At 43.5% G+C, this 27,579-nt stretch overlaps 1 protein-coding gene across 5 annotated transcripts; it reads left to right on the plus strand.

The window, feature by feature from the left end:
• KLHDC8A (kelch domain containing 8A) lies at positions 1-27,093 on the plus strand. Of its 5 annotated transcripts, none has more exons than XM_083745622.1 (7): positions 1-317; positions 17,639-17,691; positions 18,389-18,804; positions 20,166-20,330; positions 23,862-24,077; positions 25,019-25,120; positions 25,786-27,093. In XM_083745622.1, exons 3-7 carry the CDS (start codon positions 18,426-18,428, stop codon positions 25,977-25,979), a joined length of 1,056 nt encoding a protein of 351 aa, XP_083601748.1. In that variant the 5' UTR covers positions 1-317; positions 17,639-17,691; positions 18,389-18,425; the 3' UTR covers positions 25,980-27,093. The 5 variants fall into 5 exon arrangements, with proteins under 5 accessions (XP_083601748.1, XP_083601747.1, XP_083601746.1 ...); XM_083745621.1 differs by having other exon boundaries at positions 2-312; XM_083745620.1 differs by lacking the exon at positions 1-317 and adding an exon at positions 6,523-6,830.
• The last annotated feature ends 486 nt before the right edge of the window (positions 27,094-27,579 follow it).

The raw sequence follows: 27,579 nt of genomic DNA on the forward strand, positions 1-27,579 counted from the left end.
TGTGTGTGGCCTTTTCAAATGGACCAGCTAGACAAAGCCAACTTCTGCCCCCACCTCCTTTTTTTGTATTGAGAGCCTCGTATTATATAAGTATGGCTCTGAAGCGTCAATTCGTATCCAGCTTGTCAGCTTTGAGCTGAGCGCCAGGGAAATCATTAACCGTGCACATACTGTACACCTTGGATTTTGTATTGTGACAGAGATTATCGTCTTCCTCTGCTATTCAGTCCTTCATCCAGAACCTCCCTACCCTTGATATGTCCCTTCTTTTGTATTTTCCAGTTGATAGTCTGGGGTTCTGCCTTCTCAGTGGTAAGGTAAGGCCATTTAAACGAATCTTCTCAGAAACTGTTGCCCTTGACGCAAATGACTAAGATTTAATTATCTGTTTTTCAGTGAGGTGAACTTGCTGCTTAGGAAGGCAAGGGATATAAATTCTCTTTAGCATCTGCTCAAATTAGACCCTGCTAACAAGTTTACTCACATGTGTGGCCTATAGTTTGAGATGCTGGGGAGCTGGGCAGACCTTTTTCGTATGAGCTGCAGGGAAGATTTCTGGCCCTACTGACAGCTTAACAATGATGGGGTTTTGAGGATGCCATTGGTATGTGTTTACACCAGCCTCTCCCTATTTTCCATTTGTGCCAGGTTTTCAACTGCATGTATAGCTAAAGGTAAGGACAGGTCGACTGTCCATTGCAAATAATGGAGCAGCATTTTTATTGCACAGCATGTTTATTTCCTGCATTGCAGGGGGTTGGACTAGATGGCCCCTGGGGTCCCTTCCAATTCTATGATGCTAGGGATAACAATGACCACAGCTTCTTATAGAGTCCATGATATAAACTGAGCAGTTGATTGTGGCAATGGCCTATTTCATCAGATGCATGAAGTGGACTGAGAAAGTGTAGGAGCATATGCCTATATGCTTATAGGGTAAGATGCAATTCTTTGTGAAGGATACCTCCATACCCATGGAACATAACACATCAACCCAGTGCGTGTTAAAGAAAATGGGTATGCAAAAACCACATCCTGGAGGTTGGTAGGCTGCATGGGATGGTGGTGGTAAGGCATTAAGTCCTACATTTCATTTTAGGGAAAATTCTGTTATGTTTAATCTTCTTATGGGTGTTTTGTCCACCTTCTAAAATCTTAATCTGGTGCTTACAATGTGCTGTTCTTGCTTTTTTTTTTCAATCCAATTTTTTTCTGACAAATCTCTGGGGACTAATCCAGGATCTTCCCTCCCCCCACTCTCTTCAGCAGTTGGGAAATTTCATTCAAACTCAAATAGGAATTTGGTGAGACAAGTGTACACTGTTGCTCATCTGTGGGAGACGTACTTTCGTAAATAATGATTATAAATGGTACGAGTTTGGCGGCTTGAGCAAATTGGCATTATTCCTTCCTACAACATCCCTTGTGGTGCTTGTTTAGAGTACCCAAAAAGAAAACTGGTGAGTTGCATCTTCATATGGTGGCTTGCAGCAGGAATATCTCCACCTTTTCCTAAGAAAAAGAAAACACCAGTTTTCCTCCCTGTTCCCTATCAATCCTTGCATGAGTGGGTGGGCCTCCTGAGAGGTCCACAGGAAAACATCTTGTCCAGGGCTTTCTCAGCTCTGGTCCTGGACAAGAGTCCACAAGAGTCTTTGCTTCCTCAGTTCTTGGCATGGTCTGTAGGAGCTGTCCAGCAGTCCTGATGCTGCCTTGAATTCTATGCCGAAAGACAACTCAGAACTTAAATAGAGATACCCATTTACACCAGTCATTTTGTATTTCAGTCCAGCTCAGGCTTGTAGCAACAACTATAAAGAGGTTCACTCCAATTTAGTGTTCTTTTGGCTAGTGTATGAGGATCCAATGTGCATGCACACAACTCTTGAGTAGTCATTCGGTTTAGTGTGCATGTGATATGTATACCACCTGCTTATACATATCTATATATCTGCACAGATATCCCTGCATAAGCCCATGCAGGACTGTAGCGTCAATAACATCAAAACTCTACAATCTGCCCTGCCTAAATGCAGCTGGAGAGTTTTTAAATTTTATTTCTTAAGCAGCAAATGCACTCACTTTAATTAGCATTTTAACATTAGATTGGTTCAGTTCCTAAACATCCTATTTGTATGCAAATTAAATCCTCCCTTTGGATAGTTGGGAGATTAAAATAGCCGTTAGGGGATGGAAGGTTGCCCTGCTATGGAAAGTTGCTTATTGACTTGCACATTTTTCATGACCTGCTTTCTTTTTAAAAAACAACAGCAGAGCAGATCTGTTTTGAACTCTGCAACCAAATAAGCCTCACTGGGCAGAAAACAGAAGAGAGCTCCTTTAAAAACTTGCCCCTTGGCAACTGTAACTGCAGAGTGGTAATAGTTTATTATAGCATCTGACCTCGTGTTCAGTCCGGTATGACCACCCTCTAAAAAACACTCAGGAGACAATCTGTGGCAGGTGGGGAAAGTGGTCGCAACAATGGTCATGCTGGACTTACCCTGTGATCAGAGACCATATGCTGCCCTGTCTCCATGCCCTTAAAGCTACAACATAGTGTGTTTTAAATGCAGGCCTAAATGACCTGTGCAGCTCCAGATATTCCTGGACTACAACTCCCATGCCGGCAGAGGCTGGTGGGAGTTAGAGTCCAATAACACCCGGAAAGTCACACGTTCTATGGCCTTGTATAAAGTGATTACTCTGCCGCTTGCTGGGCTGAACGAAAACTATTTCCACTTCCATTTTTTAGTGCATTCATTTCATTTTCAGCGTACTCATTTTTATCCTGCTCTGCAGCAAAAAAAGGCGCCTCGGGCAGCTTGCAGATGTGAGTGGCGCAAGATAAGCCCTGCCCCCAGGCTTACAAGCTGAAATGCATGACACAAAAGGAAAAGAGATTGAGAGGAGGAGGAGGGGAGAAGGGGGAAAAGAAGGGGGAGAAGGGGTACTAGTTCTTAGTTCTTGCAGTCACTAGCTGGGATGAAAACGTTTTGTTAAGAGCAGGAGCCAAAAGTTCCTGAGTTGATGGAGAGGCCCTGTTCCCCCATCTCTCGCCCTCTATGGTTACTGAAGACAGTTGAGAGCAGAGACTGATGGTGCTTGAGAGAACTACTGTCAGTGCATGAAAGTGACAAATGAGGGGGCGAAGGCAGGAAACCCTCTTCTCCTCCCACACCTGCTGTTGCAGATCCTGCTGCCACCTCCACTTGCCAGGGAAGTCAGGGGAATTGGGAAGTGTGTTCTTGGGGCTTGGGTGGTACAAACAGTTTCTTTCCCTTTTTTAAGTGTCTATTTCAGTTTTTATAATAATGTTCAATAACCGTACAAAGTCACAACCGTTCAGTACAGAGCAGTCTTCAGATTGACTTAGAAAATGCCATTTATCCCCTCCCCCAGGAGAAATAATCTAAGTCCCAAGAGAAACCAAAGTGAGCATGGGAGAACTCACCCCTCTCCAGTTTCAACGGAGTTTGTAAGGATTATTGTGGTAATGTAAACTAGTAGGTTAATTTTATCCCCATACTGTAGATGTGGTGGTGCTGGCAAGGAACGGCTTTCTTAATGCCACTAGTGAGTTCACAGCATGGGTGACATCCAAACCAGGGACATTCTGGTTCACAGCCCAGTCAGAATTGGATGTATCCCTACCCTCTACCTCCATATCATAAGTGGCATGCAGAACATTTCCTAGGCTGCATAGTGAAAAGCTGTATATGAATAACTTAACAGGAGGCAGCTGCAAAAGGGAAAGCTTAAAAGCAGCCATCAGATGGGAGCCCTTCAGAAATATAGAAAGCGGCCTTATACTGAGCCAGACCATTGGTCCACCTTAGCATTGTCTCTGTTGACTTGCAGCAGCTCTCCAGGATTTTGGACCGGGGTCTCAGCCAGCCCTAAAGATGCTGGGCAGATACTCTACCACTGACCCACAGCCCTATCCATTCATTGACCTCTGGCCCTCAGTCATCACTTAAAACTGCCATGAAATCTATTTACATTCAGTCACAAGCACTTACATACATTGGCAGGTTTTTAACAAAGCTGCCAGTGCAGAATTCCCTGAACAAAAGGCTTGCTCTAATATTTTCCTTAAGTATGGTTCAACATTTTCCCATTATCTTCAATATAGTAACTGCTGTGTGGATAATTTGAGTAAGTGTCATGAAATCTTTGCTATCAATCACTTATTAGGCATAATAATAAGTATAATATTATTACTTAGTATTGGGAAAAAGGGAATTACCGTATTTTTTGCTCTATAAGACTCACTATTTCCCTCCTAAAAAGTAAGGGGAAATGTGTGTGCGTCTTATGGAGCGAATGCAGGCTGCGCAGCTATCACAGAAGCCAGAACAGCAAGAGGGATTGCTGCTTTCACTGCGCAGTGATCCCTCTTGCTGTTCTGAGATTCAAAAAAATTTCCCCTTGTTTTCCTTCTCCAAAAACTAGGTGCGTCTTGTGGTCTGGTGCGTCTTATAGAGCGAAAAATACGGTACATATGCACTGGGGAGAAAGGCTTGCTGAGTCTCAGCAGGAGACTATGCCCCTTGAGGAATGGAGGTCAAATTGCAAAAGATAAACATTGCTTGCTTCTGACCGTAAGTTAACTCAGCTATTTCAGTTAACTTGAGTGTTATAGCCTCATAAAGTCTATCTTTGAAGCAATCCGATCCAAATGCGACAAATTCTCCTATCCCTCAGCTGTGGCAGACAGACATAGAGTAGACTGTATCCATGCCAATGCGGATTCACCAAATGCAAAAAGTGAACACAATAGCTGAAGGCTGCTTAGTTATTTGACTGTGATTTCATGATCTACAACAGAACCAACTGCCAGCATTTGTCTTAAGAGCACCATCCCATAACCTCTTTCCGAAGCAAGTTTCATTGACATTACACCCAGGTGTAAAGCATTGCAGCTTATTCTAATTTACCATATAGGGGCAGTATCTGGCAGGGAAAGCTGAAATACCAGTCAAAAGGACCAGTCAAAAGGTATTCCTCACCCACGCAGTCCATATTACAGAGGGTGTCATATTCAAGATTGGTTCGTTTTTATTTCTTTTTACATGAAATGTGGCTTCAGGAGGGAAATGCAGAACAGGTACTTTTTTATATCATATCCATGGTGCAAAGGGCAGCGTGTCTTGCCAACATATATTGAGAAGCCAATATATTGTACTTGGCTCGGCATATGAATTCTTTTTTTAAAAAAGGCATTTGTTTTCAATCACCATTCATGCCTAGCAGGGCCCAAATTTTTGTCTTGATTCATTTTGTGGTGGAGAAAGGAACATGTGCTGTATAGTGAGGCTGGCTCATATGTCACAGTACCAAATGCCACCCATGGCTCTTCTGATCTTTCCATCCATGCTTTGCTTCATCTTGGGGCATAGGAACCTCAGTCCTTGGATGAGGACACCAAGAGGTGGTTGACAGCACTGCAGGCATGTTCAGTGCTGCATTGTGTATCGGCCACTTCCTTGCAAGACTTGCAAGTGGCCAGGAGCTGTGAACCAAGGAGGAAGATGGGGAATGTATCTTAGGCCACCCATAGCCTCAGGGAAAGATTGCCATCATGCAACACAGCTTCTGAGCCCTACCGACTACCTGTGTGTGCCTACCATGGTGGAGGAGAACTTTGGGAAGGAGAGGGAGCCTGTCAAAGGAGCTCAGGTGGCTCTGGCAAAGTAATACAAGAGGAGCATGTTGGTGGCTTATTGTTGAGTCTGCATTATCATCACTAGTCAGATACATTTGGAGTCAACTTGGACAGCTTTCAAAGGGGATTGGACAAAATAACAGGAGATAAGTATCAATGACTGCTAATCGCGATGGCAGCATATCACCTCCCATGCCAGAGGCAGTATGCATATGAGAGTGCTATGGTGATTGTTTTCTGCTTATGGGTTTCCCCGATGCACCAGGTAGGCCATGGCAGGGACAGGATCCTGACCTGAATGAATCTTTGATCTGATCCAGTGGTGCTCTTATGAGCCAAAGGTCTGTGAGATGAAACTGAAGAAGTAGAGATCACAACTGTATAGCCTTGATTTGCTTGTTATGGAAAGGGAAGGACTGACATTTGCTAGGGGTGCTTGTGCCACGACCCTAATGCCTTTGCGGCTGCTGCTGCTAAAATAATAATATTGTGATTTACGTCTTCAGTGCATCAGTCACTGTGGAGTGCAGGTGGATAGTTTGCATCATTTGAGCACAAAGTTGGCATAATTATTCCCAGGCAATCAGGGCAAAGGCAGGAGTAGAAAACCATTTGATTTTATGAATGGATTTGTTGGGACATGTAAGCAGATATTATTAACACCATTGTTATCACTTGGAATATCTAAGTTTAAGCCAAGGCTGCCTGTAGGCACTTCTTGGCATGTGAAAATACCTCCTATGCCTTCATCAGAATTTCTGCCATTTTCACCCATCCCTGCCTTGCATTTTCAACCGAGCCCTGCTCCCTCCCTGCAATTCGCCACGCGAGAGGCTGTTGGAAAACTTCCTGTGCAAGCATGGGAGCCATAAAAGGCTTATTCTGGCTTTTATAATCCAGTGCGGAGACACACACACACTCTCCTCTAGCTGACTCTAGGCAACTGAGAAAATACAGGTCACTCCAGCGGACGGGGATTCCTCTGCACGTGATTGTATTTCAGCTCCTGTAGAGGAAAGTGAATATTATGAGAGCTGGATTGATGCAGCTGGGCAATCCGTTTGCCCGGCTCCTCCTTTGCAAACATACAGCCGTCATCTCTTTTGGGTTTCCTTCCTCCTCAACCATGAACTGCAGCCTCCAGGGAACGGAGATCACAGATGTATGTGAGTAATTACATTTAAATAGATTGGAGCGGATGAGGGAAAGGGAAAGAGAGAGAAATAAAAAATCAGACTTACGCTACGTAAGAATTCTTGTGTTAAACTTGATTTCCCCTCCCCCTCCAAGAAAGAGCCTGGTTTTGTCAGAACATACAGCTGTCTTTTTAAAACTGTAAATATAAAACTATCTTAAAACATTCTTTGGCAGCCAAACAAAAAATCCCACGCGTCTTTAGAGGTCATTGCTTTCTGCGTGCATGGCTGTATGTTTTGCATAGAGAGTAGCTTCCTTCTCCTGAGCGCAGCTTTTAGGATGCAATCTGAGATTAATCATCATCATTACTGACAAGAAGTATGTGGGTCAGTTTGTCGAGTTATTCCTCTGATGGTGTCGTAGCTTAAGGTCAAACTGTCAAATGTGCTGTTATTTATTGCTTCCCGCAGTGGTCCAGGAAACTGCACGACATATTTCTGGATATGTGAAGTCAGATATAATAATTTAAAACACACACATCTGCATACTATTGCTCAGGAAACAATTTATAAGGAAATGAGATTGTGCTTCTATGTGAACAGAAAAACATGCAGTAGTGCTGATCCTCTGCTGGGTGGCTTCTAAATGTCAGAGAATAGGATGTGATATCCTGACAGGTGCTAAATGAACATTATGCCCAGATTATGCCAAAAGTGAATTGAGTAAATGGTTAATTCTGTACAAAGTACAATCCTTTCACCTTGCAAAAAGCATCTGTGGTATCAAGAGTGTGGAAGAAAGACACAAAATACTAATGAAATGAGGAGAAGGTTTGGTATTCCAGAACAAAATGATTTCTTTTCTGCAGGAATTGTGTTTCCTAGATTCTCAAACACACCCTGGCAGGAAGTTAATCATCCATCAAATCCCATACTGTTCTGAAAGGTCATGCAAAAGAACAGAAGAGGAAGAGATGTAGGAAGAGGTGCTTCCTAGCTAGGGTAAAAGACCTTAGTGGGATTCATTGTTTGACATCAAAACCTGGTATTTGGCTCCTTTCAGTCTTGTGAAGTGGGCGGCTGCAGGGAGAGAATATGAAATTGCTGTGTTGAGTCAACTCCCTTTATCCATCTAGACCAGTATTGACTATTTTGACTGGCAGAAGCCCTCAAAGGCCTCTGGCAGAGCTCTTTCCCAGCTCTGCTTTCTCATATGATTTGACAGGAGATGGTAGAGATAGAACTTGAGACGTTTTGCACACAAACCATGTATCCTACAACTGAGCTGTGGCCCTTCCTTATATGTTTGCTCATCAAATGATTTACAGCAGGGTGGGATATACTGGCCTACTCTGCACAACACACTGAGCCAAACTATGGTTTACAGGCTTCATTCAGGTGGTCCTTAGCTTGTCTGGAAAAATAAAATTGAAAATCATATAGCAGCTGGCACAGTCCGTTACAACTGCTAACAATAGGCAGGGAAATAATTAAGTGGTCCGCCCAGACCCTCAGCAATTTTCAAGTAGTTCACAGGGAGAAAGGTTTGAGCTTAGTGAGACCATACAAATAGAAAGAAGATCACAATTACTTGGCTCCTCCCTGGTTGTTTTTGCTGCCACATTGAACGAAGCCAAAGTTTGGTTTAGCACGTTGTCCAAACTAGGGCTCACGGTTAAGCTCTCTTTCCCTGCTAACCATGAGATGTAGCTACAGATCTGACATAAGAAAGGTCAAGAGTCAGAAACAGGGTGTGTGGGGAGGGACATTTCAGCCTCTCGGGACCTTAAAGTGGACATTCTGAAACAAAACAACTTCAAGGGGGGGGGCTCTGGTATGAAACTGCTGAATTACAACCTGTTAAGAACAGTTAATTAGCTGCTATCTGTGTTATCATCAACACTGTTTTGTGAATGGTCACTGAACTTATTCAACATAATTCTCACATTGTATTTTTTTATTATTCCCTCTGAACTCATTGTTTTATGTTTAGTTGTGTGTGAGCTTAAAATAGGAAAATGCTTAATGCATCTGATGAAGCTGACTGCAGCCCATGAAAAGTTAGAGCATAATCAATGTGTAGTATTTAAATAATCATAGGACTCTTTGCTGCTATATACCTGCCATCATAATTTTGAAAATCCAGTAAACGCAAAGTGGGTGGGGGAAGCTGGTGGAGTATGCTGGTGGAGTAGTCCCAAAAAACTAATATAGAATTAAGATCATTTGGAGCAACAAATTTGATGGCAACAAGTAGCTGTCTGACAGAAGTCATCATTTCTGCCTGCATTAGTACTTTCTGGTTAGTCATGGGAACAAAACAAACTGGAATTAAAACAACATCGAAAATTCTCAGTCATGTCCTCACCTTGCCTGAAATTATGTAAACTCTGGGCCTCAGTTTCATCAAGCTTTACAGAAAAATTAAAAGCAGATATTCTACTTGTGGATATGCTTCACAGCAGACTGGGGGTGCAGCAAACCTTTAAGCCAAGGCTACAGATCAGACTGTCCCAACCCATTGCCCTTTAGATATGTGGGACTACAACTTCCATCATTCCTGATTATTGGTCATGCTGTGTGGAATGATGGGAGTTGTAGTCCAAAACATCTGGAGGATACCAGCCTAGAGAAAGCTGTTGTAGATGAACCCATTCTGGCAGGATCCATGTTTTGTCCCACTAGGCATGTTATTTTAAGCAAACTCTAGGGAAGCTCACAGTGCAAAAAAACATAAACAATTATTCTCTTGCCATGAACTGCATTGTTAAGTACCAATAAAAAACAGCAACGGTCGCCAACCAGCAGCCTTTCCCCCCAGACATTTTTTTTTATTTGGACTTTGAAAGGCAATTGAGGGCACATGACACATTACATGCAAATGTATTTTTTAAAGTGCTGTTGGACATTTTTAAAACATCTTCAGGATGAGGCTATCCCTCCTGTTGGTAGGATTTCAGATGCTTTTTTAAGAAAGATAAACAAATATCAGGAAGTCATGGGACAGCGGGAGGACACTTTTGAGCAGAAAAATGGAAAACAGGAAATGGGTGAAACATCCCCCTTTCCTCCACTTAACAGCTTTTACCCTGATGTTAAAAATGCCCAGTGGTGCTTGAGGAATTTGATATGTGTGTGTTCCAATAACAGCTGACCTAATCTGCATGTGTGGATCAGAACGCAGCCATAATTTGGATTTTGCAGTTCTCCAAGTTTCACAATGCGACTGTCAGCGCAACAATATATTAAAATATTGGAGAGGAAATACATTCGAAACTATGTGTGCACAAAATTTCATGCAGATTTTTTAAAATTACAAATGAACTTTTGAACAAGCAGTTGAGAAAGTGAGATAGTATGGAAATATTGATCCATTCATCCCTAACTGACTTCCTTAAATGGGTTTGAAGACAACATGGTCTACAGAGCAGTCTGTTTTGACTGGCAAACTCCAGTCAATTCTTCAGTCAACATGAAGTTTGTCCTGCAGATTTAGTGGTTTCTGCATCAGACAGTTAACCCTGCTTATATTAATATTTAAATTTCCTGTGTTTTTCCACCAAAATCATTCACTTACTTACTATCATAGGTCAATCACCACTGCCTTGCCTTATCATAGCTTAGCTGATCATATAATACGGTACTTTTTAGGTCCTGCACTGAGAAGGCAGCTAATGAGACACAGCTGGAGATCAACTACTCTTCCTGGGTAAAGTGGTTCATCTGCCTTAATTGGATTTGTGTAACACATTCCTCCAAAATTTCCAATTCAATTAAGGCTAAGAATAGCATGGAAATGATAACCGCGAAGAGGGGAAAAAATATGGAAAGAGAATCAAGAGTTAAGGTATAGAATTGCAACAAGAGAATTTAAAGCAGGGCTGAGTGTAGGCAGACATAGTCTGTGGAATTATCTACAAGATCCTTTCTTCAAATTCTGCCTGCAATTTTGCACTCAGTATTATTCAGTTTTCTCCTTGAGCAGGGATGAAGAACCAATGGTCATCTAAGTGTTGAACTACGATTCTCATCATCCCCTGTCCATTGGCCATGCTGGATGAGGGCATGGGGCTGATGGGAGTTGGAGTTCAGTGACATCTGGAGGGACACGGACTTCCCAACCCTGTCTAGACATATATCCCAGGTTTAACTTTAGCATCCTGGCAGAGCCAATACCTGTGCTAACATCGGTCTTGTACTGCACCCCTTGCACTGAATTGCTGCATCTGGTAATAGCCTTGGATTTTGATTTCCCACAATGCCCTGAAGTAACACTTTGTCGGAGGCATTATGGGAAATTAAAATAGAGGCTCCAAGCTGCCCTGTCCTCATTGTAGCCCTCCTGTTTCCCACCACCAGACCCACAGAAGGACCCTCCTTCAAATCGGGCCCTACGTATAATTCACCTGCTTACCTAGTGCCAGTAGTAATCAGGCAGGAAACTCAAGTTGCAAGGCAAATCCAGTTTGGTGTAGCGGTCAGAGTGCTGGACTAGGATATGGGTGACCAAAGTTCAAACCCCCTCTCAGCCCTAAAGCTCAATGGGTGACTTTGGGCCAGTCACAGTCTCTCATCCTAACCTACCACACAAGAGTTATTGTGAGGATAAAATGCGGGGGGGGGGAGGGGAGGAGAGAAACTTGTTATCCATCTTCAGTTCCTTGGAGGAAATATGAGATATAAATAAAATAATACAGTGGTATCTCAGGTTACAGACGCTTCAAGTTACAGACTCCGCTAACCCAGAAATAGTACCTTGGATTAAGAACTTTGCTTCAGGATGAGAACAGAAATGGCGCAGCAGCAGCGGGAGGCCCCATTAGCTAAAGTGGTACCTCAGGTTAAGAACAGGTTCAGGTTAAGAATGTACCTCCAGAACGAATTAAGTTCTTAATCTGAGGTACCACTGTAAGGTAAAGCCAGGACCTCATCAAAAGCCATGGAAGAAAGAAGGGAGATGGACAACTGTGTTGGGACTTTCTCCTATTTCTCTGAAGCCCAAGAAATTGCTAAGTATCTTAATGCGGCTGGTCTGAAGCTCAGTAGAAGAGCCTCAGCGTTGCATGCGGAAGGTCCCAGGTTCAAATCCTGGCATCTCGAGATAGAACTAGGAGGGACCCTGACTGAAATGCTGGAGAGCCACTGCCAATCAGTGCAGACAGCACGGAGCTAGATGGGCCCAATTAATCTGATTCAGTATAAGGCAGCTTCCTGTGCTAATTTCTTCCTTCACCTGAACCTTTTGTTTACGTCACACAGTATTTCCCAGGCTTTGAGAAAAGGTTGCCTGACTTTTTCTTCACGTAGTGGTTGCCATGGCAGGGGAACTGTTCATTCTCTTGCAAGGTCAGAAAATGTCAGGCACAAACTCACATTAAACCACATCAGCTGCTTGATTCACGCAACTGAGAAACACTGTCAGCGCCAGAGTCCCAGTTTCGGAAAGATGCAGAACCATTTCAGCTAGGAAACTGGCCTCACTGTGGGTTCCTTGCACATTAGTGCTGTTGCAGGTGATGAGGAATTACCCCCTGGTTAAGTGTCTTGAAGACTGTGTCCTTGGGGTATAATTATTACACACTATACCTGCCAGCTCATGCCACTGAATATGAACACAGGGTCGGGTGAAGCATTTTGCAGGGGAGGTCAGCGTACAACAGGGGGAGCTTAACCCTCCCCCTACCTGCAGGTTCTCACTTCATATGCCCTGCCAGGCCATTTTCCTCTGCAGCTGTGCTTTCTCTGGTTTGACTGAAGGGAGAGGGACAGTAAAAAATAAACAAAAAGCCTAGGTAGGAAGAAGAGCATTTGCAGGTGAAAATAGGCAATCGAGAAAGGTTGAAGTACCGTATTTTTCGCTCTATAGGACGCACCGGACCATAGGACACACCTTGTTTTAGAGGGGGAGAACAAGAAAAAAAATTCTCCCCCTCTCTGCTCAGCGCCCCTTCAGTGAAGCAGTAGGAGAAACGGAGCCCCTTCCATTTCTCCTCCTGCTTGGCTGAAGGGGTGCTGCGCAGCTCTCCCTCTCTGCTGAAGCCAGGAGAGTCTTGCTCTCCTGGCTTCAGCAAAAGGAACCCGAAGCCTGCGGAGCGCAGCGGGAATTCGCACTGCGCTCCGCAGGCTTCGGGTTCCTTTTGCTGAAGCCGAGAGAGCTCCTCAACCACCAAGTCCTTTGTTCCTACAACCCCCACCCTCAAATCTGTTTTGGAGGTTCCCCCAACCCTCTGGAGCAGAACTGGGGAGGGCATGAGGCGGGGGGGGGGGAGGAAGGGAGGAATCCCATTGTACAAGTGGGAATCCTTGCACTGACAGGCCGTTTGCTTAGCGCTGCTTGCAAAGGTTTGGAAACAGGGTCTTTAAAAAAGAAAAAAAAATGTAGCATGAAATTCAGCCCCTGACTTTATCATGTAAATCTGGTGCCTTCAAAGCCAAGGAAAAGTTGCTTAAAAGATGCAAAAAACTGAAGAGCAAGCAGCTACTTGGGGAAAATGTTTTGTTGTAACGCTGGCTTTGGGGACAGATCTATCACTGTAATTGAATCTAGGCCATAGCATTAGGCTTAAAAGCTCTTTATGAAATAAGACGCCCGCGAATCCCGTGAAAAAACGATGCTTTTCTCAGAAAGAAAGAATTCCAAGTATACGATGATAGTGCTTAACAGCTGGATGGTGAAGATAATGTTTGAGTATCTACCAGGAGTCACCACTTAATAAATGGAGATTTTTAAGCCAGGGTTGGAGAAGCAGTAGCCTTCCAGATGATACTGGATTATAACTCCCATTGTCCTTGACCACTAGCCATGCTGGTTGGGGCTGATGGGAGTTGGAGTACCACAGGTTACTCCACAGAGGGCCACAGCTTCCCCATATCTGCTTTGGGAAAGGAGAAGTAGAGGGCGTATGATAATTACCCACCCTTTTTCAACCTATCCCATAACCTTCCTGTTTTCAGAGGTAGACAGGCGACAATTGAATGATGGTGTAGCACCTCTGCTTGTGGTTAACGCTTAGCTGGAATGAAATATTCAACGCAGCAATAGAGAAATTAAAATAATAATTTATTTGTCAGACAAATAAATGAGAGGCACAGTGGTATGGTTACCAAGCTCTGGCCTGGCCTCCTGCCATTCTGGCCAGCACTTATATTTCCTTAATCCAGCCCCCTTGCTCCTCCTTTGGCTGCCTCTGTCCAATCAGCCTGGTTGAAATTCCTATTGGCTGTTTGCTAGAACCAATCACAAAAGATACACCCACTTCCTTCTGTCCTTTTATGGAACACAAAGAGCTATATATTCTTCCATCTATAAATGACAAATAAGTAGTAATATATCTTACATGTGTCTCAACAAGGAATCTTAATTACCAGCTCACCTCTTGCCCTCCTTGCCCTATTGCCTTCCAAAACAGATAGTTAATCTTGAATTTTTATCTTCAACAGATGTCAAGGATCTTGAGTTCACATCAACATTGAAAGATCTCCTTCATTTGAAGGTTTCTAAACAAAAAGCCTGACAACTATATATCAGGAGTGCTCTATGGCGTCTCCTGTCTGGCAGGGGGGCTAGGCTGGTGGCTGACTTAATTTCAGGATAGTTAAAACTCTTACAACTATATGAAATAAGAATCTAGCATTTCTTAAATCCTTTGCATAATTACATTTAAGCCAATATATTTAATACATTATCATAGGTAGCCTTTTAAAAGGAATAAGGCCTTTGTAAAGTAAAAAAGGAACTCAGTAAAAAAACAACTTCAAAAGAAGCCTCTTCAGTTTACACCCCTCCTTTCACCCCTCCTTTCCCATTAGCTCTTCCCAACATTTATTGCTCTTTAACTCTCTCAGTGTAAAAAAAAGAAACAGCTTTAAAAGATTTCCTTAAAATGCTCTCTTTTTCTGCCAGCTAGATGCCTCTCCATTGCTCTTGGCCTTTTTAACCTTAGGAAGAAGATATGGCTCATTTTACTGGGAGGCACATGGTATCATTTTATTATTTACTCATTCCTAATTATGTTTATCTCTGCTTTTTTTATCTTCTGTAACATGTAGGATCAGTGTCCTCGCTCTCAGCCTGTAATTTCCTTTTTTACGACTTTGAGAATTGTTTTCTGCTATAAATCAGGGGGCCCCTTGTCTAGGAGGAAAAAACATTGCCAAGGCCTTTTAGGCAGCTGGTCTTTTGCCTGGCATGAAACATTTGAAAATCTTTAAGATACAGGCCCTGATTGAAATATATAAGCTTTGATAAAAATGCAGGCTTATGATTAGATGCCTCAATGGTATTGAAAACACCTCATAGTAAATGATTGTTTATATTCACCCATTAATGTATAGGTTGTAACCCTATACTTACTGACTTGGGAACAAGTTCCACTGAAGTCACTGGGGCTAACTTCTAAGTAGGCATTTATAGGATTGCACTAACAGTGCATATAGCCCCTTGGGAAGATTGTTAACCTTCTACTGCACAATGAAAATGGGCACATAATTGTGTTAGCTTGGTAGGTTGTTTACCAGCTTCTCAAATAGTTATATGCATGCCCTAGGAACTTACCACATGATAATCATCTGGCTTCGCTATAACTTGGAAACAGGCCTTGGAAAAAAATCTGATCTCCAACTGCTCTGCATTTGAGTTTGTACATTTGTGCCCTTGCCATTATGGTATTTTTTGATAGCTTGTCACTTGCTGCGAGTTGAAAATGTGCCCAGGGACCTGAGGACACAGCACAGCTAGGAGCTGCGATTGTATTTATTTGTTTCTGAATAATAACAGATGAGGTAATGCCAGTATCTGTCTTGCTTCAAAGGAAATAAACTCTTGCCCTGATGGGAGGGTGGGATATTGTCATTATGATTCGGTTTGAGTTGGTTATTTGGGGAAAAGATTTTTCCCCTTCATGTTTTAATATTTTTAATACACAAATGATACATGATATTATAATGTTTTTGCTTTTGCAATTTGCTTTGTGTTTTCTCATGAGAGGAAAGGTGTGATATGTATTTTTAAAAAATGAATAAAATATAAACAAGATCCCAATAGCATTGGGAAGGCAAATATATACCAATTCACTTGCAGGAGTGTCCGCTTCACACTTCCCTCACTCCTGCCTTTTCCTAGCAGGGGGAAATGGTCAGTTGGAGGCAGGAATGATTCTGGTTTCTGGGTCCTGCTTGCTTTTCCCCCACAGGCATCTGGTTGGCCAATGGGAGGAGAGGATGCTGGACTCGATGGGTCCATTGGCCTGATCCAGCAGGCTCTGCTTATGCTCTTATGAAACAAACCAAAGTGTGTTACGTGCAAAGCAATGTTCCTGTTTGGTATTCTCCAGGTTGGGTTGTGCAACATTCATCTCCCTTGACTTTAAAAGCCTTTTTTAGTCTTGTCAATGTCATTTGCCTACTGTTGTTGATGGAACAAGTGGAAATGACAAAGCTCCCTTGAGCTCAAGGGTCTGAAGGAAGATCACTCAAAGCAAAGAAATAGCTTGGATCCTGCTTTGCAGAAACATGTGAATTAAAGCCCTCTCTCTTAAAACACCTGGAGTTTCTATTGGGAATACTTAATGTCAACTCAGGAAGCAGAGGCTGGGTGGAATTCAAAATCCACCGCAACCATAAAATGGTGTGTCAGTGTTCCAAAATATGTGGACATCTCCTGCCCATGTGAACAAGGTACATTGATTTGGGATAAGAGCACAGCATCAACAATCTCTGAAACAACGTTGAGTGATCCTCGCCGTGTAAACAGGACAGGCTCCTGGGAGTCCCATGAAAACAGTGCTTAGGGGCCTCATCATCTCCATTTTAACATTCACATTCCAACTTAGTGGTTTCCAAAGTGGGTGGTACCCAGGGCTTTTTTCTGGGGGTACGCAGGGGTACACATACCCCGAAACATTTTGTGAATCTTTGTACTTTTGTCCATTTACTGTATTTATTTTCCCCAATATGAACTATAAAATTGTGATTTTCTTGAATCAAAATGAGGGTACCCCTAAACATTTTTAAAAGGAAAATAAAAGCACTGGTGTTACCATCCCATGAGGGGTGGGATTACCTAGCGGGGCCCTAAGAGGCAAGGGAGGTTCTGAAGACATAGATGACTATCAGACACTGTGAACCATTGCACAGCAAGGAGCTTTTAAATTTTGCAGTTCCACTGCCTGCAATGTTACAGGAGCAAGACCTTTATTTCGGCCTATGTGTGTGACGGTTAAATTAGACCTTAGTAAATTAGACCTGTAGTACATGCAAGAGGCCAGAGGAACATATAAAAGCAGAGTTATCTAGTTCTTTAAAGAAAGCTCAATTTTAAAAAAGAAATATTGGTTCTATAATGAAACCTTGCTTTGGGTTTCTGTGTATGTGTGTGTGCTGAGGCTCAGGTGAGAAGAATGCAGCTGCCACTCTCCATATGTATACTCAGGTTTCCATCTATCTAAATTTATTCACCTCTTTTACATACTTGTCAGCTGTTCAGAGAAAGAAAGCAAAAAATAATCGCTTGGCTTGCGATAGGTGCTTGTGACTCTGTGTTCTAACTAATGGGCTGTTCTGTAGCAGGCTTACAGCTCAGCACACTGCTGCTGCATGAGGCAGAGTCAAGTTATGGAGGATGGGATTGAGGTGCGTCTCCTGCAACTGGTCCAGGAAGACCCAGAGGGAAACAGAAGGATTTGGGAAGAGAGGCCCTTGAGAGGGAAAAAGTTCAAGGGACAAAAGCCTTGGGAGCAGGAGAGGCTCTGACGTATCTGATTGCCCCTGTTAAGAAGCAGAAACAAGGGACTGAATCCAACCTTATTACCATTATTTCTTTCCTTTATTTATTTAGGATCAGGATCCAGCAGATGCAGAAATGGAAGATTAACAGATACTCAGTGGAAGGTATGAGCACTGCTTTGTGTGCCTGTGATAGGATATTGTTGTTGATGGCTGCGGGAACAGTGATCTATTGCTTGTTAAGATGTCGGTTTCTGGGCTATTCCAGATGAATGTTTATGGAGTATTTTTCCTGAAGAGCTTACACAATAGGAAGCCTTTTTCATTGAGCATTTGTCCTGATTTGTTTGCTTGCAGGGAGATTTGGTGACAGTGAACATTCATCCTGATTTGCTTGGGCAGAGTTTATATGTCTTCCTGTTGACCTTTAATTTATCCCACACTTTGCAGAGTGTTTCCGCATCACTTACCTAAATGTGGAGGGAGGAATTCAAAGTTGCACTAAGGCTATCTGTAACACAACTATTTTGGCTTGCCAGGTGGAACAATCTCACCTCTTTCCCCCTCACTTGTTTGGGGGTTCTTTCAGTGCTCCCAAGCAGAGTTTTTTGGGCGCTTTCACCCACTCTTTAGCTTCAAACCCACTGTTTAGCTCTAAATCAGAGTGCTTCGGGGCGCTTTTTCCTGGAGGTAAGCATCAGGACCAGAGGAAATGTGAGTAAGCCCAAACTATGCAGTCCTAAATTTCCAGTAGGTGCTTGAATCAAAACACTGACTCCCCAGTGGCGTCCTCTATTTTGAATCTCTATTTCTGATGTGCCTGAATGACATTTGCTCTGATTTGCATCCTTTCATTTTGCAGTACAAGCGAGCTGCCTAACAGATGCCGTCTTGCTCCCATGATGGATGTGCCTAGCATCAAAGACTTCCAGTGGAAAACTCTGGCACCTCTGCCCAGCCGCAGAGTCTATTGCTCCCTGGTGGAGGCTGGTGGTCAGGTCTATGCCATTGGGGGCTGTGATGACAATGGTGTCCCAATGGACTCTTTTGAGGTGTACTCCCCTGAAGCCAACCAATGGAATTCCCTCCCCCCAATGCCTACAGCCAGGGCTGGGGTAGCTGTAGCAACACTGGGCAAGAGGATAATGGTGATTGGGGGTGTTGGAGCCAACCAGACACCCTTGAAGATTGTGGAGATGTACAACATAGACGAGGGCAAATGGAAGAAAAGGAACTCCTTGCGGGAAGCCTCGATGGGGATCTCTGTGACGGCAAAAGGCAAGGAGGATTCTTTTTCTAAAAGGCACTGGTGGCAAAAGTAGGATTGGCTTTTAGGGAAGCTCCCCAGTGCATTTCTCCTAATTAATTTGATGGGCAGGGTGGAGTAAATTTCTTCTTACATGGAAACAGATCTGCCCAGTGGGGAGCACTTAGCCAATTTCTGCTGCGCTGTGAATGTGTCCTGGCTTTGACCCTTGCGCACTGGTTGTTGGAATGACCATCTTTGAATTGCTTTGGGTAAAATCAGGTGATTTTCAGCAGCCCAGTCTAGAACGGGCTGTGAAGGCTGCCTTGTAATTGGAGTGCGCCATCTGTTTCTGTGACCTCCTCTTTGCTTGTAAAAAAAATGTCAATACAGCCAGCACGTTCTGTGTTCCTGCCAAATGTAGGACAGCCTGGTGGGTTTTTTTGCTTTGCAGAACTGCTTTTGCAGTTCTTGAAGGACAAATCATCGAGGGCACAAGTGATATAAAAGCATCGGGTTACTGTATGAAATCTGTATGAAAGTTTGCCTCTATATAGTAGAGCTTCAGACTCCACATATTCCCCTCCACCAAACACACCCATATCTGTTTGCTTTCTGTGACAAGTTGCTTTAGCAACTCTAAGCATTGCCAGATTGTCTTGTGCTGCAATGTGATGAACTGCTGTTGGGAAGGGAAGGTTTCCATCTCAAGTGGTCGTGTGCCTTGCTTTACAGAGGGCTGCCAGAGGACCAAACTCTTATCTGAAAGAGTCTTCTATTTGAAGGGTTGTCCAGTTTAAAAATAATGAACTAGAAGATGATGCTCATCAATAGGTAGCACCCGGAATGCATATTCAAGAAGCACACAGATCACCTGGCCACTGTCTTCCCCACTGGAAAGAGATTTATTTCTGTTTTAATTATAGCAACTGCATATATATTTGCATCCATTCTTATCAGTTAGCACACTGGTCTTAAGCTGGTGGGTTGCAGCCTGATCCAAGGTGGCACTCAACAGGATTATTACCACCAAGCAAATACATGGTAAAAGATTAAGAAATTGGACCGAATGCATGTTTGGGCTAAAAGTTACTCCTAGATACTTGAATTAGCATATCCTAATTTTATGAAGGTCTTTTGCCTTGTTTGGGGATGATGCAGTTCCTCTTTTTGGGTGATATTTCCATCCTTTGGGTAGAAATATATGGAATCCAAGGCAAAAAATGAAAGTTTCGGTAGGAATGAGATAGTTCTGCTTTCTATTTCTGCTAGTAATGCGCTTCAACTTTTTTTAGTTGTTTAACCTATTTAGGAACTACTGTGATAAAGCAGAATTGAGATTCTTATTTGGATTTATCCTTTTGCTTTTCCTCTCGCTTGCTGTCCTTTTCAGACTACAGAATCTATGCAGCTGGCGGAATGGGAGGAGACCTTCGCCCTCACAATTACATGCAGCATTATGACATGCTCAAGGACATCTGGGTGTCGCTGGCAACCATGCCCACACCCAGGTATGCCGCAACTTCCTTCCTACGGGGCACAAAGATCTATGTGCTGGGTAAGAATGAGCCTCCAGCCTATTCCTCTGACCATTATTCCTTTGACTGGAGAGTCGCCTAATGCTCCCTCCTGTAGACGTTCTCGAAGCTGCTCTCTTCCATAACCTCTCTAAAAGTGCTAGGCATTCTTTGGGATTAGCAATGCCAGCTCTGTAGCTGGGCCTCCAGGTCCATTTTTTTACCATGGGCTGCATTTATTGCATAGGAGAGATAAAATAATGTTGCATGAACGGAGCTCTGCCTTTACAATATTTTTTTAATTAAAGGGCAAGCAAGACATGATTGACACTCACAGAAGGAGGTATTTGTTCACCCAGAGCATAGTTAAATTGTAGAATTCACCACCACAAGATTATTTTTAGAATGTTTTAACTGCTTTTCCTCTTTTGTTTTTAAATTGTGGAGCAGTTTGTTGCTCCCTGTCTTCTTCAGAAGGATGGCCAGGAGATAAATTCAATAAATAAAAGAAAATAGGATGTTGGCCTTTGCCCTGACCAGACTGTGGTGTGCTTACATACTCACAAACTGTTCACTGTTTAAAGGGGTTCCAATCTGCTGCCTGAGGGGACTACTGCACTCGGTGGTAAATCCAAAAGGTATATTCACACCCTTTGGCACACAAATGGACTGCTTATGCTCCCATTTCATTTTCTGACTCTTGTGCAAATTGCTCAAACCCTGTGTGTTTTGGTTCCCAGCTCTGTAAGTGTAAAGCAAAGCTAAACAGAAGTAGAGATGGCCTCACTTGGTCTAGTATCCATAGTATTAAGCTATATCAAGGTTGTTTGTTTTTAATCAAATTAATTAAAAATAATCAAATTAATGGCCTTTAAAAAGTTTTAAAAGAAACAAGCAGGTAGAGAAATGGAACTTTATTGCTTTGAGCTAAAATATTTCCAGTAAACTTGGCATGACACTGTCCCAAATGCACATGTACTTTGAGAAACTGTAAATATTCCTTCTAGGAGGGATCCAGAGGTAAAAAAAAAAACAAGGGCTTGGGTGCCAGACTTCCACTGGCTTTTATTTTTAGCCTTTCATAGTTTACCCCAGCTGATCATGGCAGAACAACAGAAGCAAAAGAGACTTGTAAAGGCTAACAGATTTATGGCAACATCAGCATGGATGTTTATGCTACAATAAATCTGCTAGTTCTTAAGGTGCCACAAGACGCCTTTTTGTTTTTGCATAACTGTTTCCAAAAGACCTTTCTGTTTACCCTCTGGCTGTATAAATAGCTTTGTATTGTCGTTAGGTTCTATTTTCAGCCTTATTCCAAGGGCTCAGGGTAAGGCACCATTTTACTGGCCCTGCTTTTGTGCCATTGGGTTCCTCCCCATGACTCTTTTTGGGGGGCTTCATCCTGATTTGCTTGCACAAAGCATAAGAGCATACGAAGAGCCTGCTGGATCAGGCCAAGGGCTCATCTCGTCCAGCATCTTGTTCTCACAATGGCCAATCAAATGCCTGTAGGACGTCTGCATGCCAGACATGAGCACAGCAGCACTCTGCCCACCTGAGATTCTCAGAAACTGATATTCAGATGCAAAATGCCTCTAAGAGTGAAGGTAGAACATAGTGTATGTGTTGGTTAGGCCATGCCTGGTGTTCATTGAGCATTTGTTCTGTTCTGTTGGTAGGATGATTATATGACAATGCACACTCATCTTGCATTCATCCTGATTTTTCTGGGATGTGTTTATATGTCTTCCCATTAGCCTTTAGTTCACCCAACACTTTTCAGTGCTTTCCCCCATTACTTTTACTTCCTGTAAAAATCCATTTTTATGTTTGTTGCACTAGGATGACAGAGTGCTTTAATCCACTTTAATTGTGCATACCTAAATTTCCAAATGGGTCTTCTTTACAACCCATCACTTTCTTTCCCTTCTTTCTGACCATTGCCTCTACTGTACTTAGAAGATGAGGAGAAGACTTTCTGTATGCTACTCTCTGAATGAGCCAGTACTCTGTGGCAACCATGCATGATGGAAAGAGTGCTTTGGTGATCAAATTGCATTTTGAAACTTGTGCAGGGAACCATGTTATTTTTGTTTACTTTACCATAAGGAATCATTTCCAGCTGAACTGGAGAGGGGGATGAAATGTACTGAACTAACAAAGATGGACAGTGTTTGTCTATCAGCAAAAACAAAAAACACTCTAATGCTATTCTAGGCTGTATCAAGAGAAGAATAGTGTACCAATCAAGGGAAGAAATAGTCCCACTCTATTCTGCCTTAGTCAAACCATACCTGGAGTATTGTGTCCAGTTTTGGGCACCACACTTTAAGACAAATATTGGCAAGCTTGGAACGTGTGCAGAGGAGAGAGACCAAGATGTTCAAGGGTCTGGAAACCAAGCCTTATGAGGAACAGTTGAAGGAGCTGGGTATGTTTAGCCTGGAAAAGAGGAGACTAGAGGAGATGATAGCCATCTTCAAATATCACATGGAAGATGGAGCAAGCTCATTTTCTCCTGCTCTGGAGGCTCGGACCCAAACCAATGGATTGAAGTTGCAAGAGATTCCAACTTAACATTAGGGAGAACTGTCTGACAGAAAGAGCTGCTTGACAGTGGAAGAGATGTCAATGAGAGGTGGTAGAGTCTCCTTCCTACTGTCATGTATGTTCTAGTTGAGATTCCTGCATTGCAGGGGATTGGACTAGACTTTGCTGAGCCCTCACAGCTAGGAATAGTGAGCAGCTGGTGCCCTGTGGAGGGACTGCTTGGAGGTCACAGGGCAAGGGCAAATGAGTGGTCACAGGGGTGTGGGCAAGGTGTCATTGTTTTCTCCCCACCCACCTCCTTTGCAAAGCTACCTTTACATTTTTACAAAGAGCAAATGTGGTTCACAGGGGTCCCTACTGTCACAGTTGCTTCTCTGCTGGGAGATAGGTTGTATGGCCTCCATCCTATTCTGGTTCTCTTCCTATCTTCCTTTTTTGCAAAGAAGCAGAGGGCACTTAAAACACTGCAAATTTGTTAATACTCCACATTTAAGTATTGTTCAGAAGGGGCCCCTGCCATGACTGTTACTAGTGGGGAGGGTTCATGCCATAGAAACTCTACATTATTAAGTAAGCCCCACTGAATTCCATGGGAGTTTACTCCATGATAAGTATGTACAGGATTGCTGTCTTAAAGGTTTCATACAGGACTGTTAACAAGGGACCCCCCCAAATCTGTGAGAAAATATTATTCACCTATCTCCCTGGATGTCCCTGCTACATCTTTCCCCCCCAGAATGTGGAATAAAGTGTAGAGTTATTAAGTGCACTGGGACCTGAGAGACCAGGGTTAAATCAGCCATGAAACTCCATGTGACCTTGAGCCAGCCACTGTCTAGTGTTTTACATGTGGGTAAATTCCAGGGGGCAGAGACTCTATGGCTCATTGCCATCGCTTCAGTATACTTTTGGATTAGGGTTGGCTGTGCGCTCCAGAGACCTGCTTGGCCCCCATAGTAGACCCCCATGGCTCCAGTTGCTGCTGCACAGTCTTCACTATACTCCCTTCTCCATCCTAGGAGGAAGGCAATCCAAATATGCCGTGAATGCCTTTGAAGTCTTTGACATCGAGACCAGGTCGTGGACCAAATTCCCCAACATCCCCAGCAAGCGAGCGTTCTCCAGCTTCGTGTGCGCAGAGAACAACATCTTCAGCCTGGGGGGTTTGCGGCAGGGCAGGCTATACCGTCAGCCCAAGTTTATGAAGAACGTGGATGTGTTTGACATCGAACAGGGTGAGTTCTTCCTGGGTCACCATCTGCTTTTCAGCATGCATGCCTTAAGGGCAAGATGCAGGGCAGGAAATCAAATTCAAAAATTTCAGATTCTGCTACTTAGGGCTGGCTTCAGATTTTAGAGAACCCTGGGCAAAGGGTCATCAGGTGGCCCCACTAGTGAGAAAGCTTCAGTGGGAGCCCCCTCCAGCAACCTACCTCTGCAGTGGTTCAGCAGTGGTTCAGCAGTGGTTCAGCACAGCTTATAGTGTGCATTCAGTTACACAAGTCTCTGTGCTCTTGTCTGCTCCCAATCAAATGATAAAAGGGAAGGGCTTGACCAAACCCACATCAGCAGTGGTAGGCCTTGCTGAGGCCTTAGAGCCCTGGCATTTGCCTTAGTATGTTGTACATTGGCTCTGGCACCCTCATTACTTCAACAGTTTGTGCCCAGTATTCTTGTAAAGGTAAAGGTCCAGTCGTGACCGACTCTGGGGTTGTGGCGCTTATCCTGCTTTATTGCCTGAGGGAGCCGGCATACAGCTTCTGGGTCATGTGGCCAGCAGGACTTAAGCCGCTTCTGGCGAACCAGAGCAGTGCACGGAAACGCCGTTTACCTTCCCACTGGAGCGGTGCCTATTTGTCTACTTGCACTTTGACGTGTTTTTGAACTGCTAGGTTGGCAGGAGCAGGGACCGAGCAACGGGAGCTCACCCTGTCACGGGGATTCGAACCGCCAACCTTCTGATCAGCAAATCCTAGGCTCTGTGGTTTAACCCACAGCGCCACCCGCGTCCCAACAGTATTCTTGTAGTCAGACACATATACCCCAAACCCTCTCTTAGTTCCCCGATTTTAGGATTATAGAACACACCCTTGATTTCTCTCTGAAGGAATCCAAATGCTTCAGAACACTAATGGAAAATCATGATTATTTAGCAGGTGGTCTTGTTAATTTTCAGGGGGCTGGATGAAGATTGAGCGCTCATTCTTTCTGAAGAAACGACGGGCAGATTTCATATCCGGCTACTTGAAAGGAAGAATTGTCGTAGCTGGAGGCCTAGGTGAGGGTGACTCCTGTCCTGTTTCAGTGTGAAGTCATTATTCTATAGCTTGTGGAACGATATTACCATAAAATTATTGCTGCTACAAGGATGGCAACTACTATATTTGAGGCCCTTCTCAGGTCCCTTTCTATGCACAAAAAGACAGAAAATGATCATGCATGCTAATGTGGTGTGAGCATTTTGTAGACATAATCCCACATACTCCATCAGTTTTATGAAGAATTAGACTGGGGCTAGACAGTGCAGTGTCCCCCCCCCCCCCAATATTTTGGACTAGAACTCTCATCACTCTGATCAGACCACACTGGGTGAGGCTGATGGGAATTGATGGGTAGAAGTAGAGAAGGGGACAAATGAGGAAGAACCAAAGTGAGAGAGCCGAAGATCATTGGAACTCTAAGATCAAGCCAAACCAAACTTGAATTATCATCCTCATAAACATGTAGAGCAAATGAACAAAATCAATATCATTCATATGTGTGTGTATACACAAACACATATGCACACAAATGCATACATACACACTAGAGGCAGCAAAGGTTGGTGGTTTATTCTTTATAAACAAACCCTTAGTTTAAATTAGCTGTGTAGACATGTGCAATCAAGTATCCGTGTGTGCTCACATGTTCTCTTGATGGTCTTCATGTTTTCTCGCTTATTAGGAAACCAACCAACTGTACTGGAATCAGCTGAGGCCTTTCATCCTGGAAAAAACAAATGGGAGAGCCTTCCACCTATGCCCACCCCACGATGTGCCTGCTCTAACATTGTGGTAAAAAACTGCCTTCTGGCTGTAGGTGGAGTGAATCAGGGCCTGAGTGATGCAGTGGAAGCTCTGTGTGTTTCTGACTCCTAGCCGGCCTGTCTCCAGATGCTGCACCAAGCACCTAAGAAAATGATTAGCCTCCAGTTTTGAGCGGTGGGCCTACACCATCCCTCTCACTCACTACTATGTGGCTTTCCTGTAACTCCTTTCACTGTGTGTTTTGGAGAAGGTAGTTTCTTCAGGCAGCTACACAATTTCATGGCTCTGGTGGCTAGCAGAGGCCCTGTGGCAATGTCAGTTTTGCAAGCTCTGTCGAGCTCCACCACCTGATGAATCTATGGTCGCTTTTCCCTGTCGACTCTGAGCAGCCAAGGAACATGCTAGCTTTGCTTCAAAACAGAAAAGATGCATAGAATGATGTGGGATATTCCAGGCAAGAATTAGGAAGCATTACCTAGGAACTAGAAGCATGTTTTAGATACAGTTGTTGAACCTACCATTGGGTTTTTCACAGGTAAACAAAGGGAGTGCTGAATCCCAGAGGCAGGGAGAGAGAGAGCTTCCTGGTGCTCTTTGAAATGGATCTAATAAGTTCTGGCTGTGGTGTTTGGTTTCAAAGTGTTCAGGGTTTAAAGCATCCTGAATGAATTTCCAGGTTGCTTCCTCATCATGCAGCTAGAGGCATGGTGAACCAACCCAATTTGTTGCCTTGATTGACAGTTCCTGCAATTAAAAGTTCCATATTGCCTCTGCCAGAGGCTGAAGGCTAGAAGGCCATAGTTAAGAAACCAATTTATGGACAGGGATGGCTCTGCACCATGGACCAAGATTGCAATACCTGCAATGCACACACTCATGAAGTGTGTGTGTGCACAGAGAGACACACACACTTTTCAAGTTGTTCATATCCTGTCCATTATACCCAAGGGGCCAGCTGTAAAACCTGGAGTGAGCTTATTGTAGCCCATGTTTGGAGAGCAGGAATGTTATGGGGTCTGCTCATAACAGCTTTCACACAGCGCCCACGGCAACAGCAAAGCTTTGAGTACCTGCTGTTTTTATTGTATTTCATATATTGTTTTCTTTATTACTTTGGCACAGAGGTTGAACTTGCCAGTGTCATCTGAATTATGTATGATGGATCAGTTGTAGCAGTTCTGCTTAGGTATTAGTAAATAGCACAAATAAACTATTCTTATGGTAACCTCTCAGCACCTTTTATATACAGCTAGGGCCATGACAAATCCAAAAGAGGGCTGTGAACTTGCTTTGAGCTATCTTTTTAAATGCCCTGGAAAGGGTATTTCCAGACTGTCACTATTTTCAGGTGGGTTTCAGTCGCATTCAGACAAATTACAGCTGACTGGTTGCTCTTGTGCAACAAGCCCACTTCTTCCTAAAACACTGGACTTTTTGTGATAAGGAAAGAGACGAGGAAATGGACTAGAACATCTAGGGTGACATTTACTTGATGCAATGTCAGGCTTGTCCACCCAGGCGCAAAATGTGGATTTGCACCAGTTTCTCTCCCCATTAATTTAGGGGTGTCCACATGATATCCTTCTCATCCCGGTGTTGTCCTGGATTTTTGACTCATGGAAAGTCTGAGACGGCAATGCAATGTGTGCCAATGCTGCTGCATCCTACAATGTTGTGTAGGCACCTTGCTCTGGTTTTGTTCCTGATTCTC

The sequence above is a fragment of the Podarcis gaigeae genome (genome assembly GCF_964106915.1).
Source record: "Podarcis gaigeae genome assembly, chromosome: 6".
Taxonomy (NCBI): Eukaryota; Metazoa; Chordata; class Lepidosauria; order Squamata; family Lacertidae; genus Podarcis; species Podarcis gaigeae.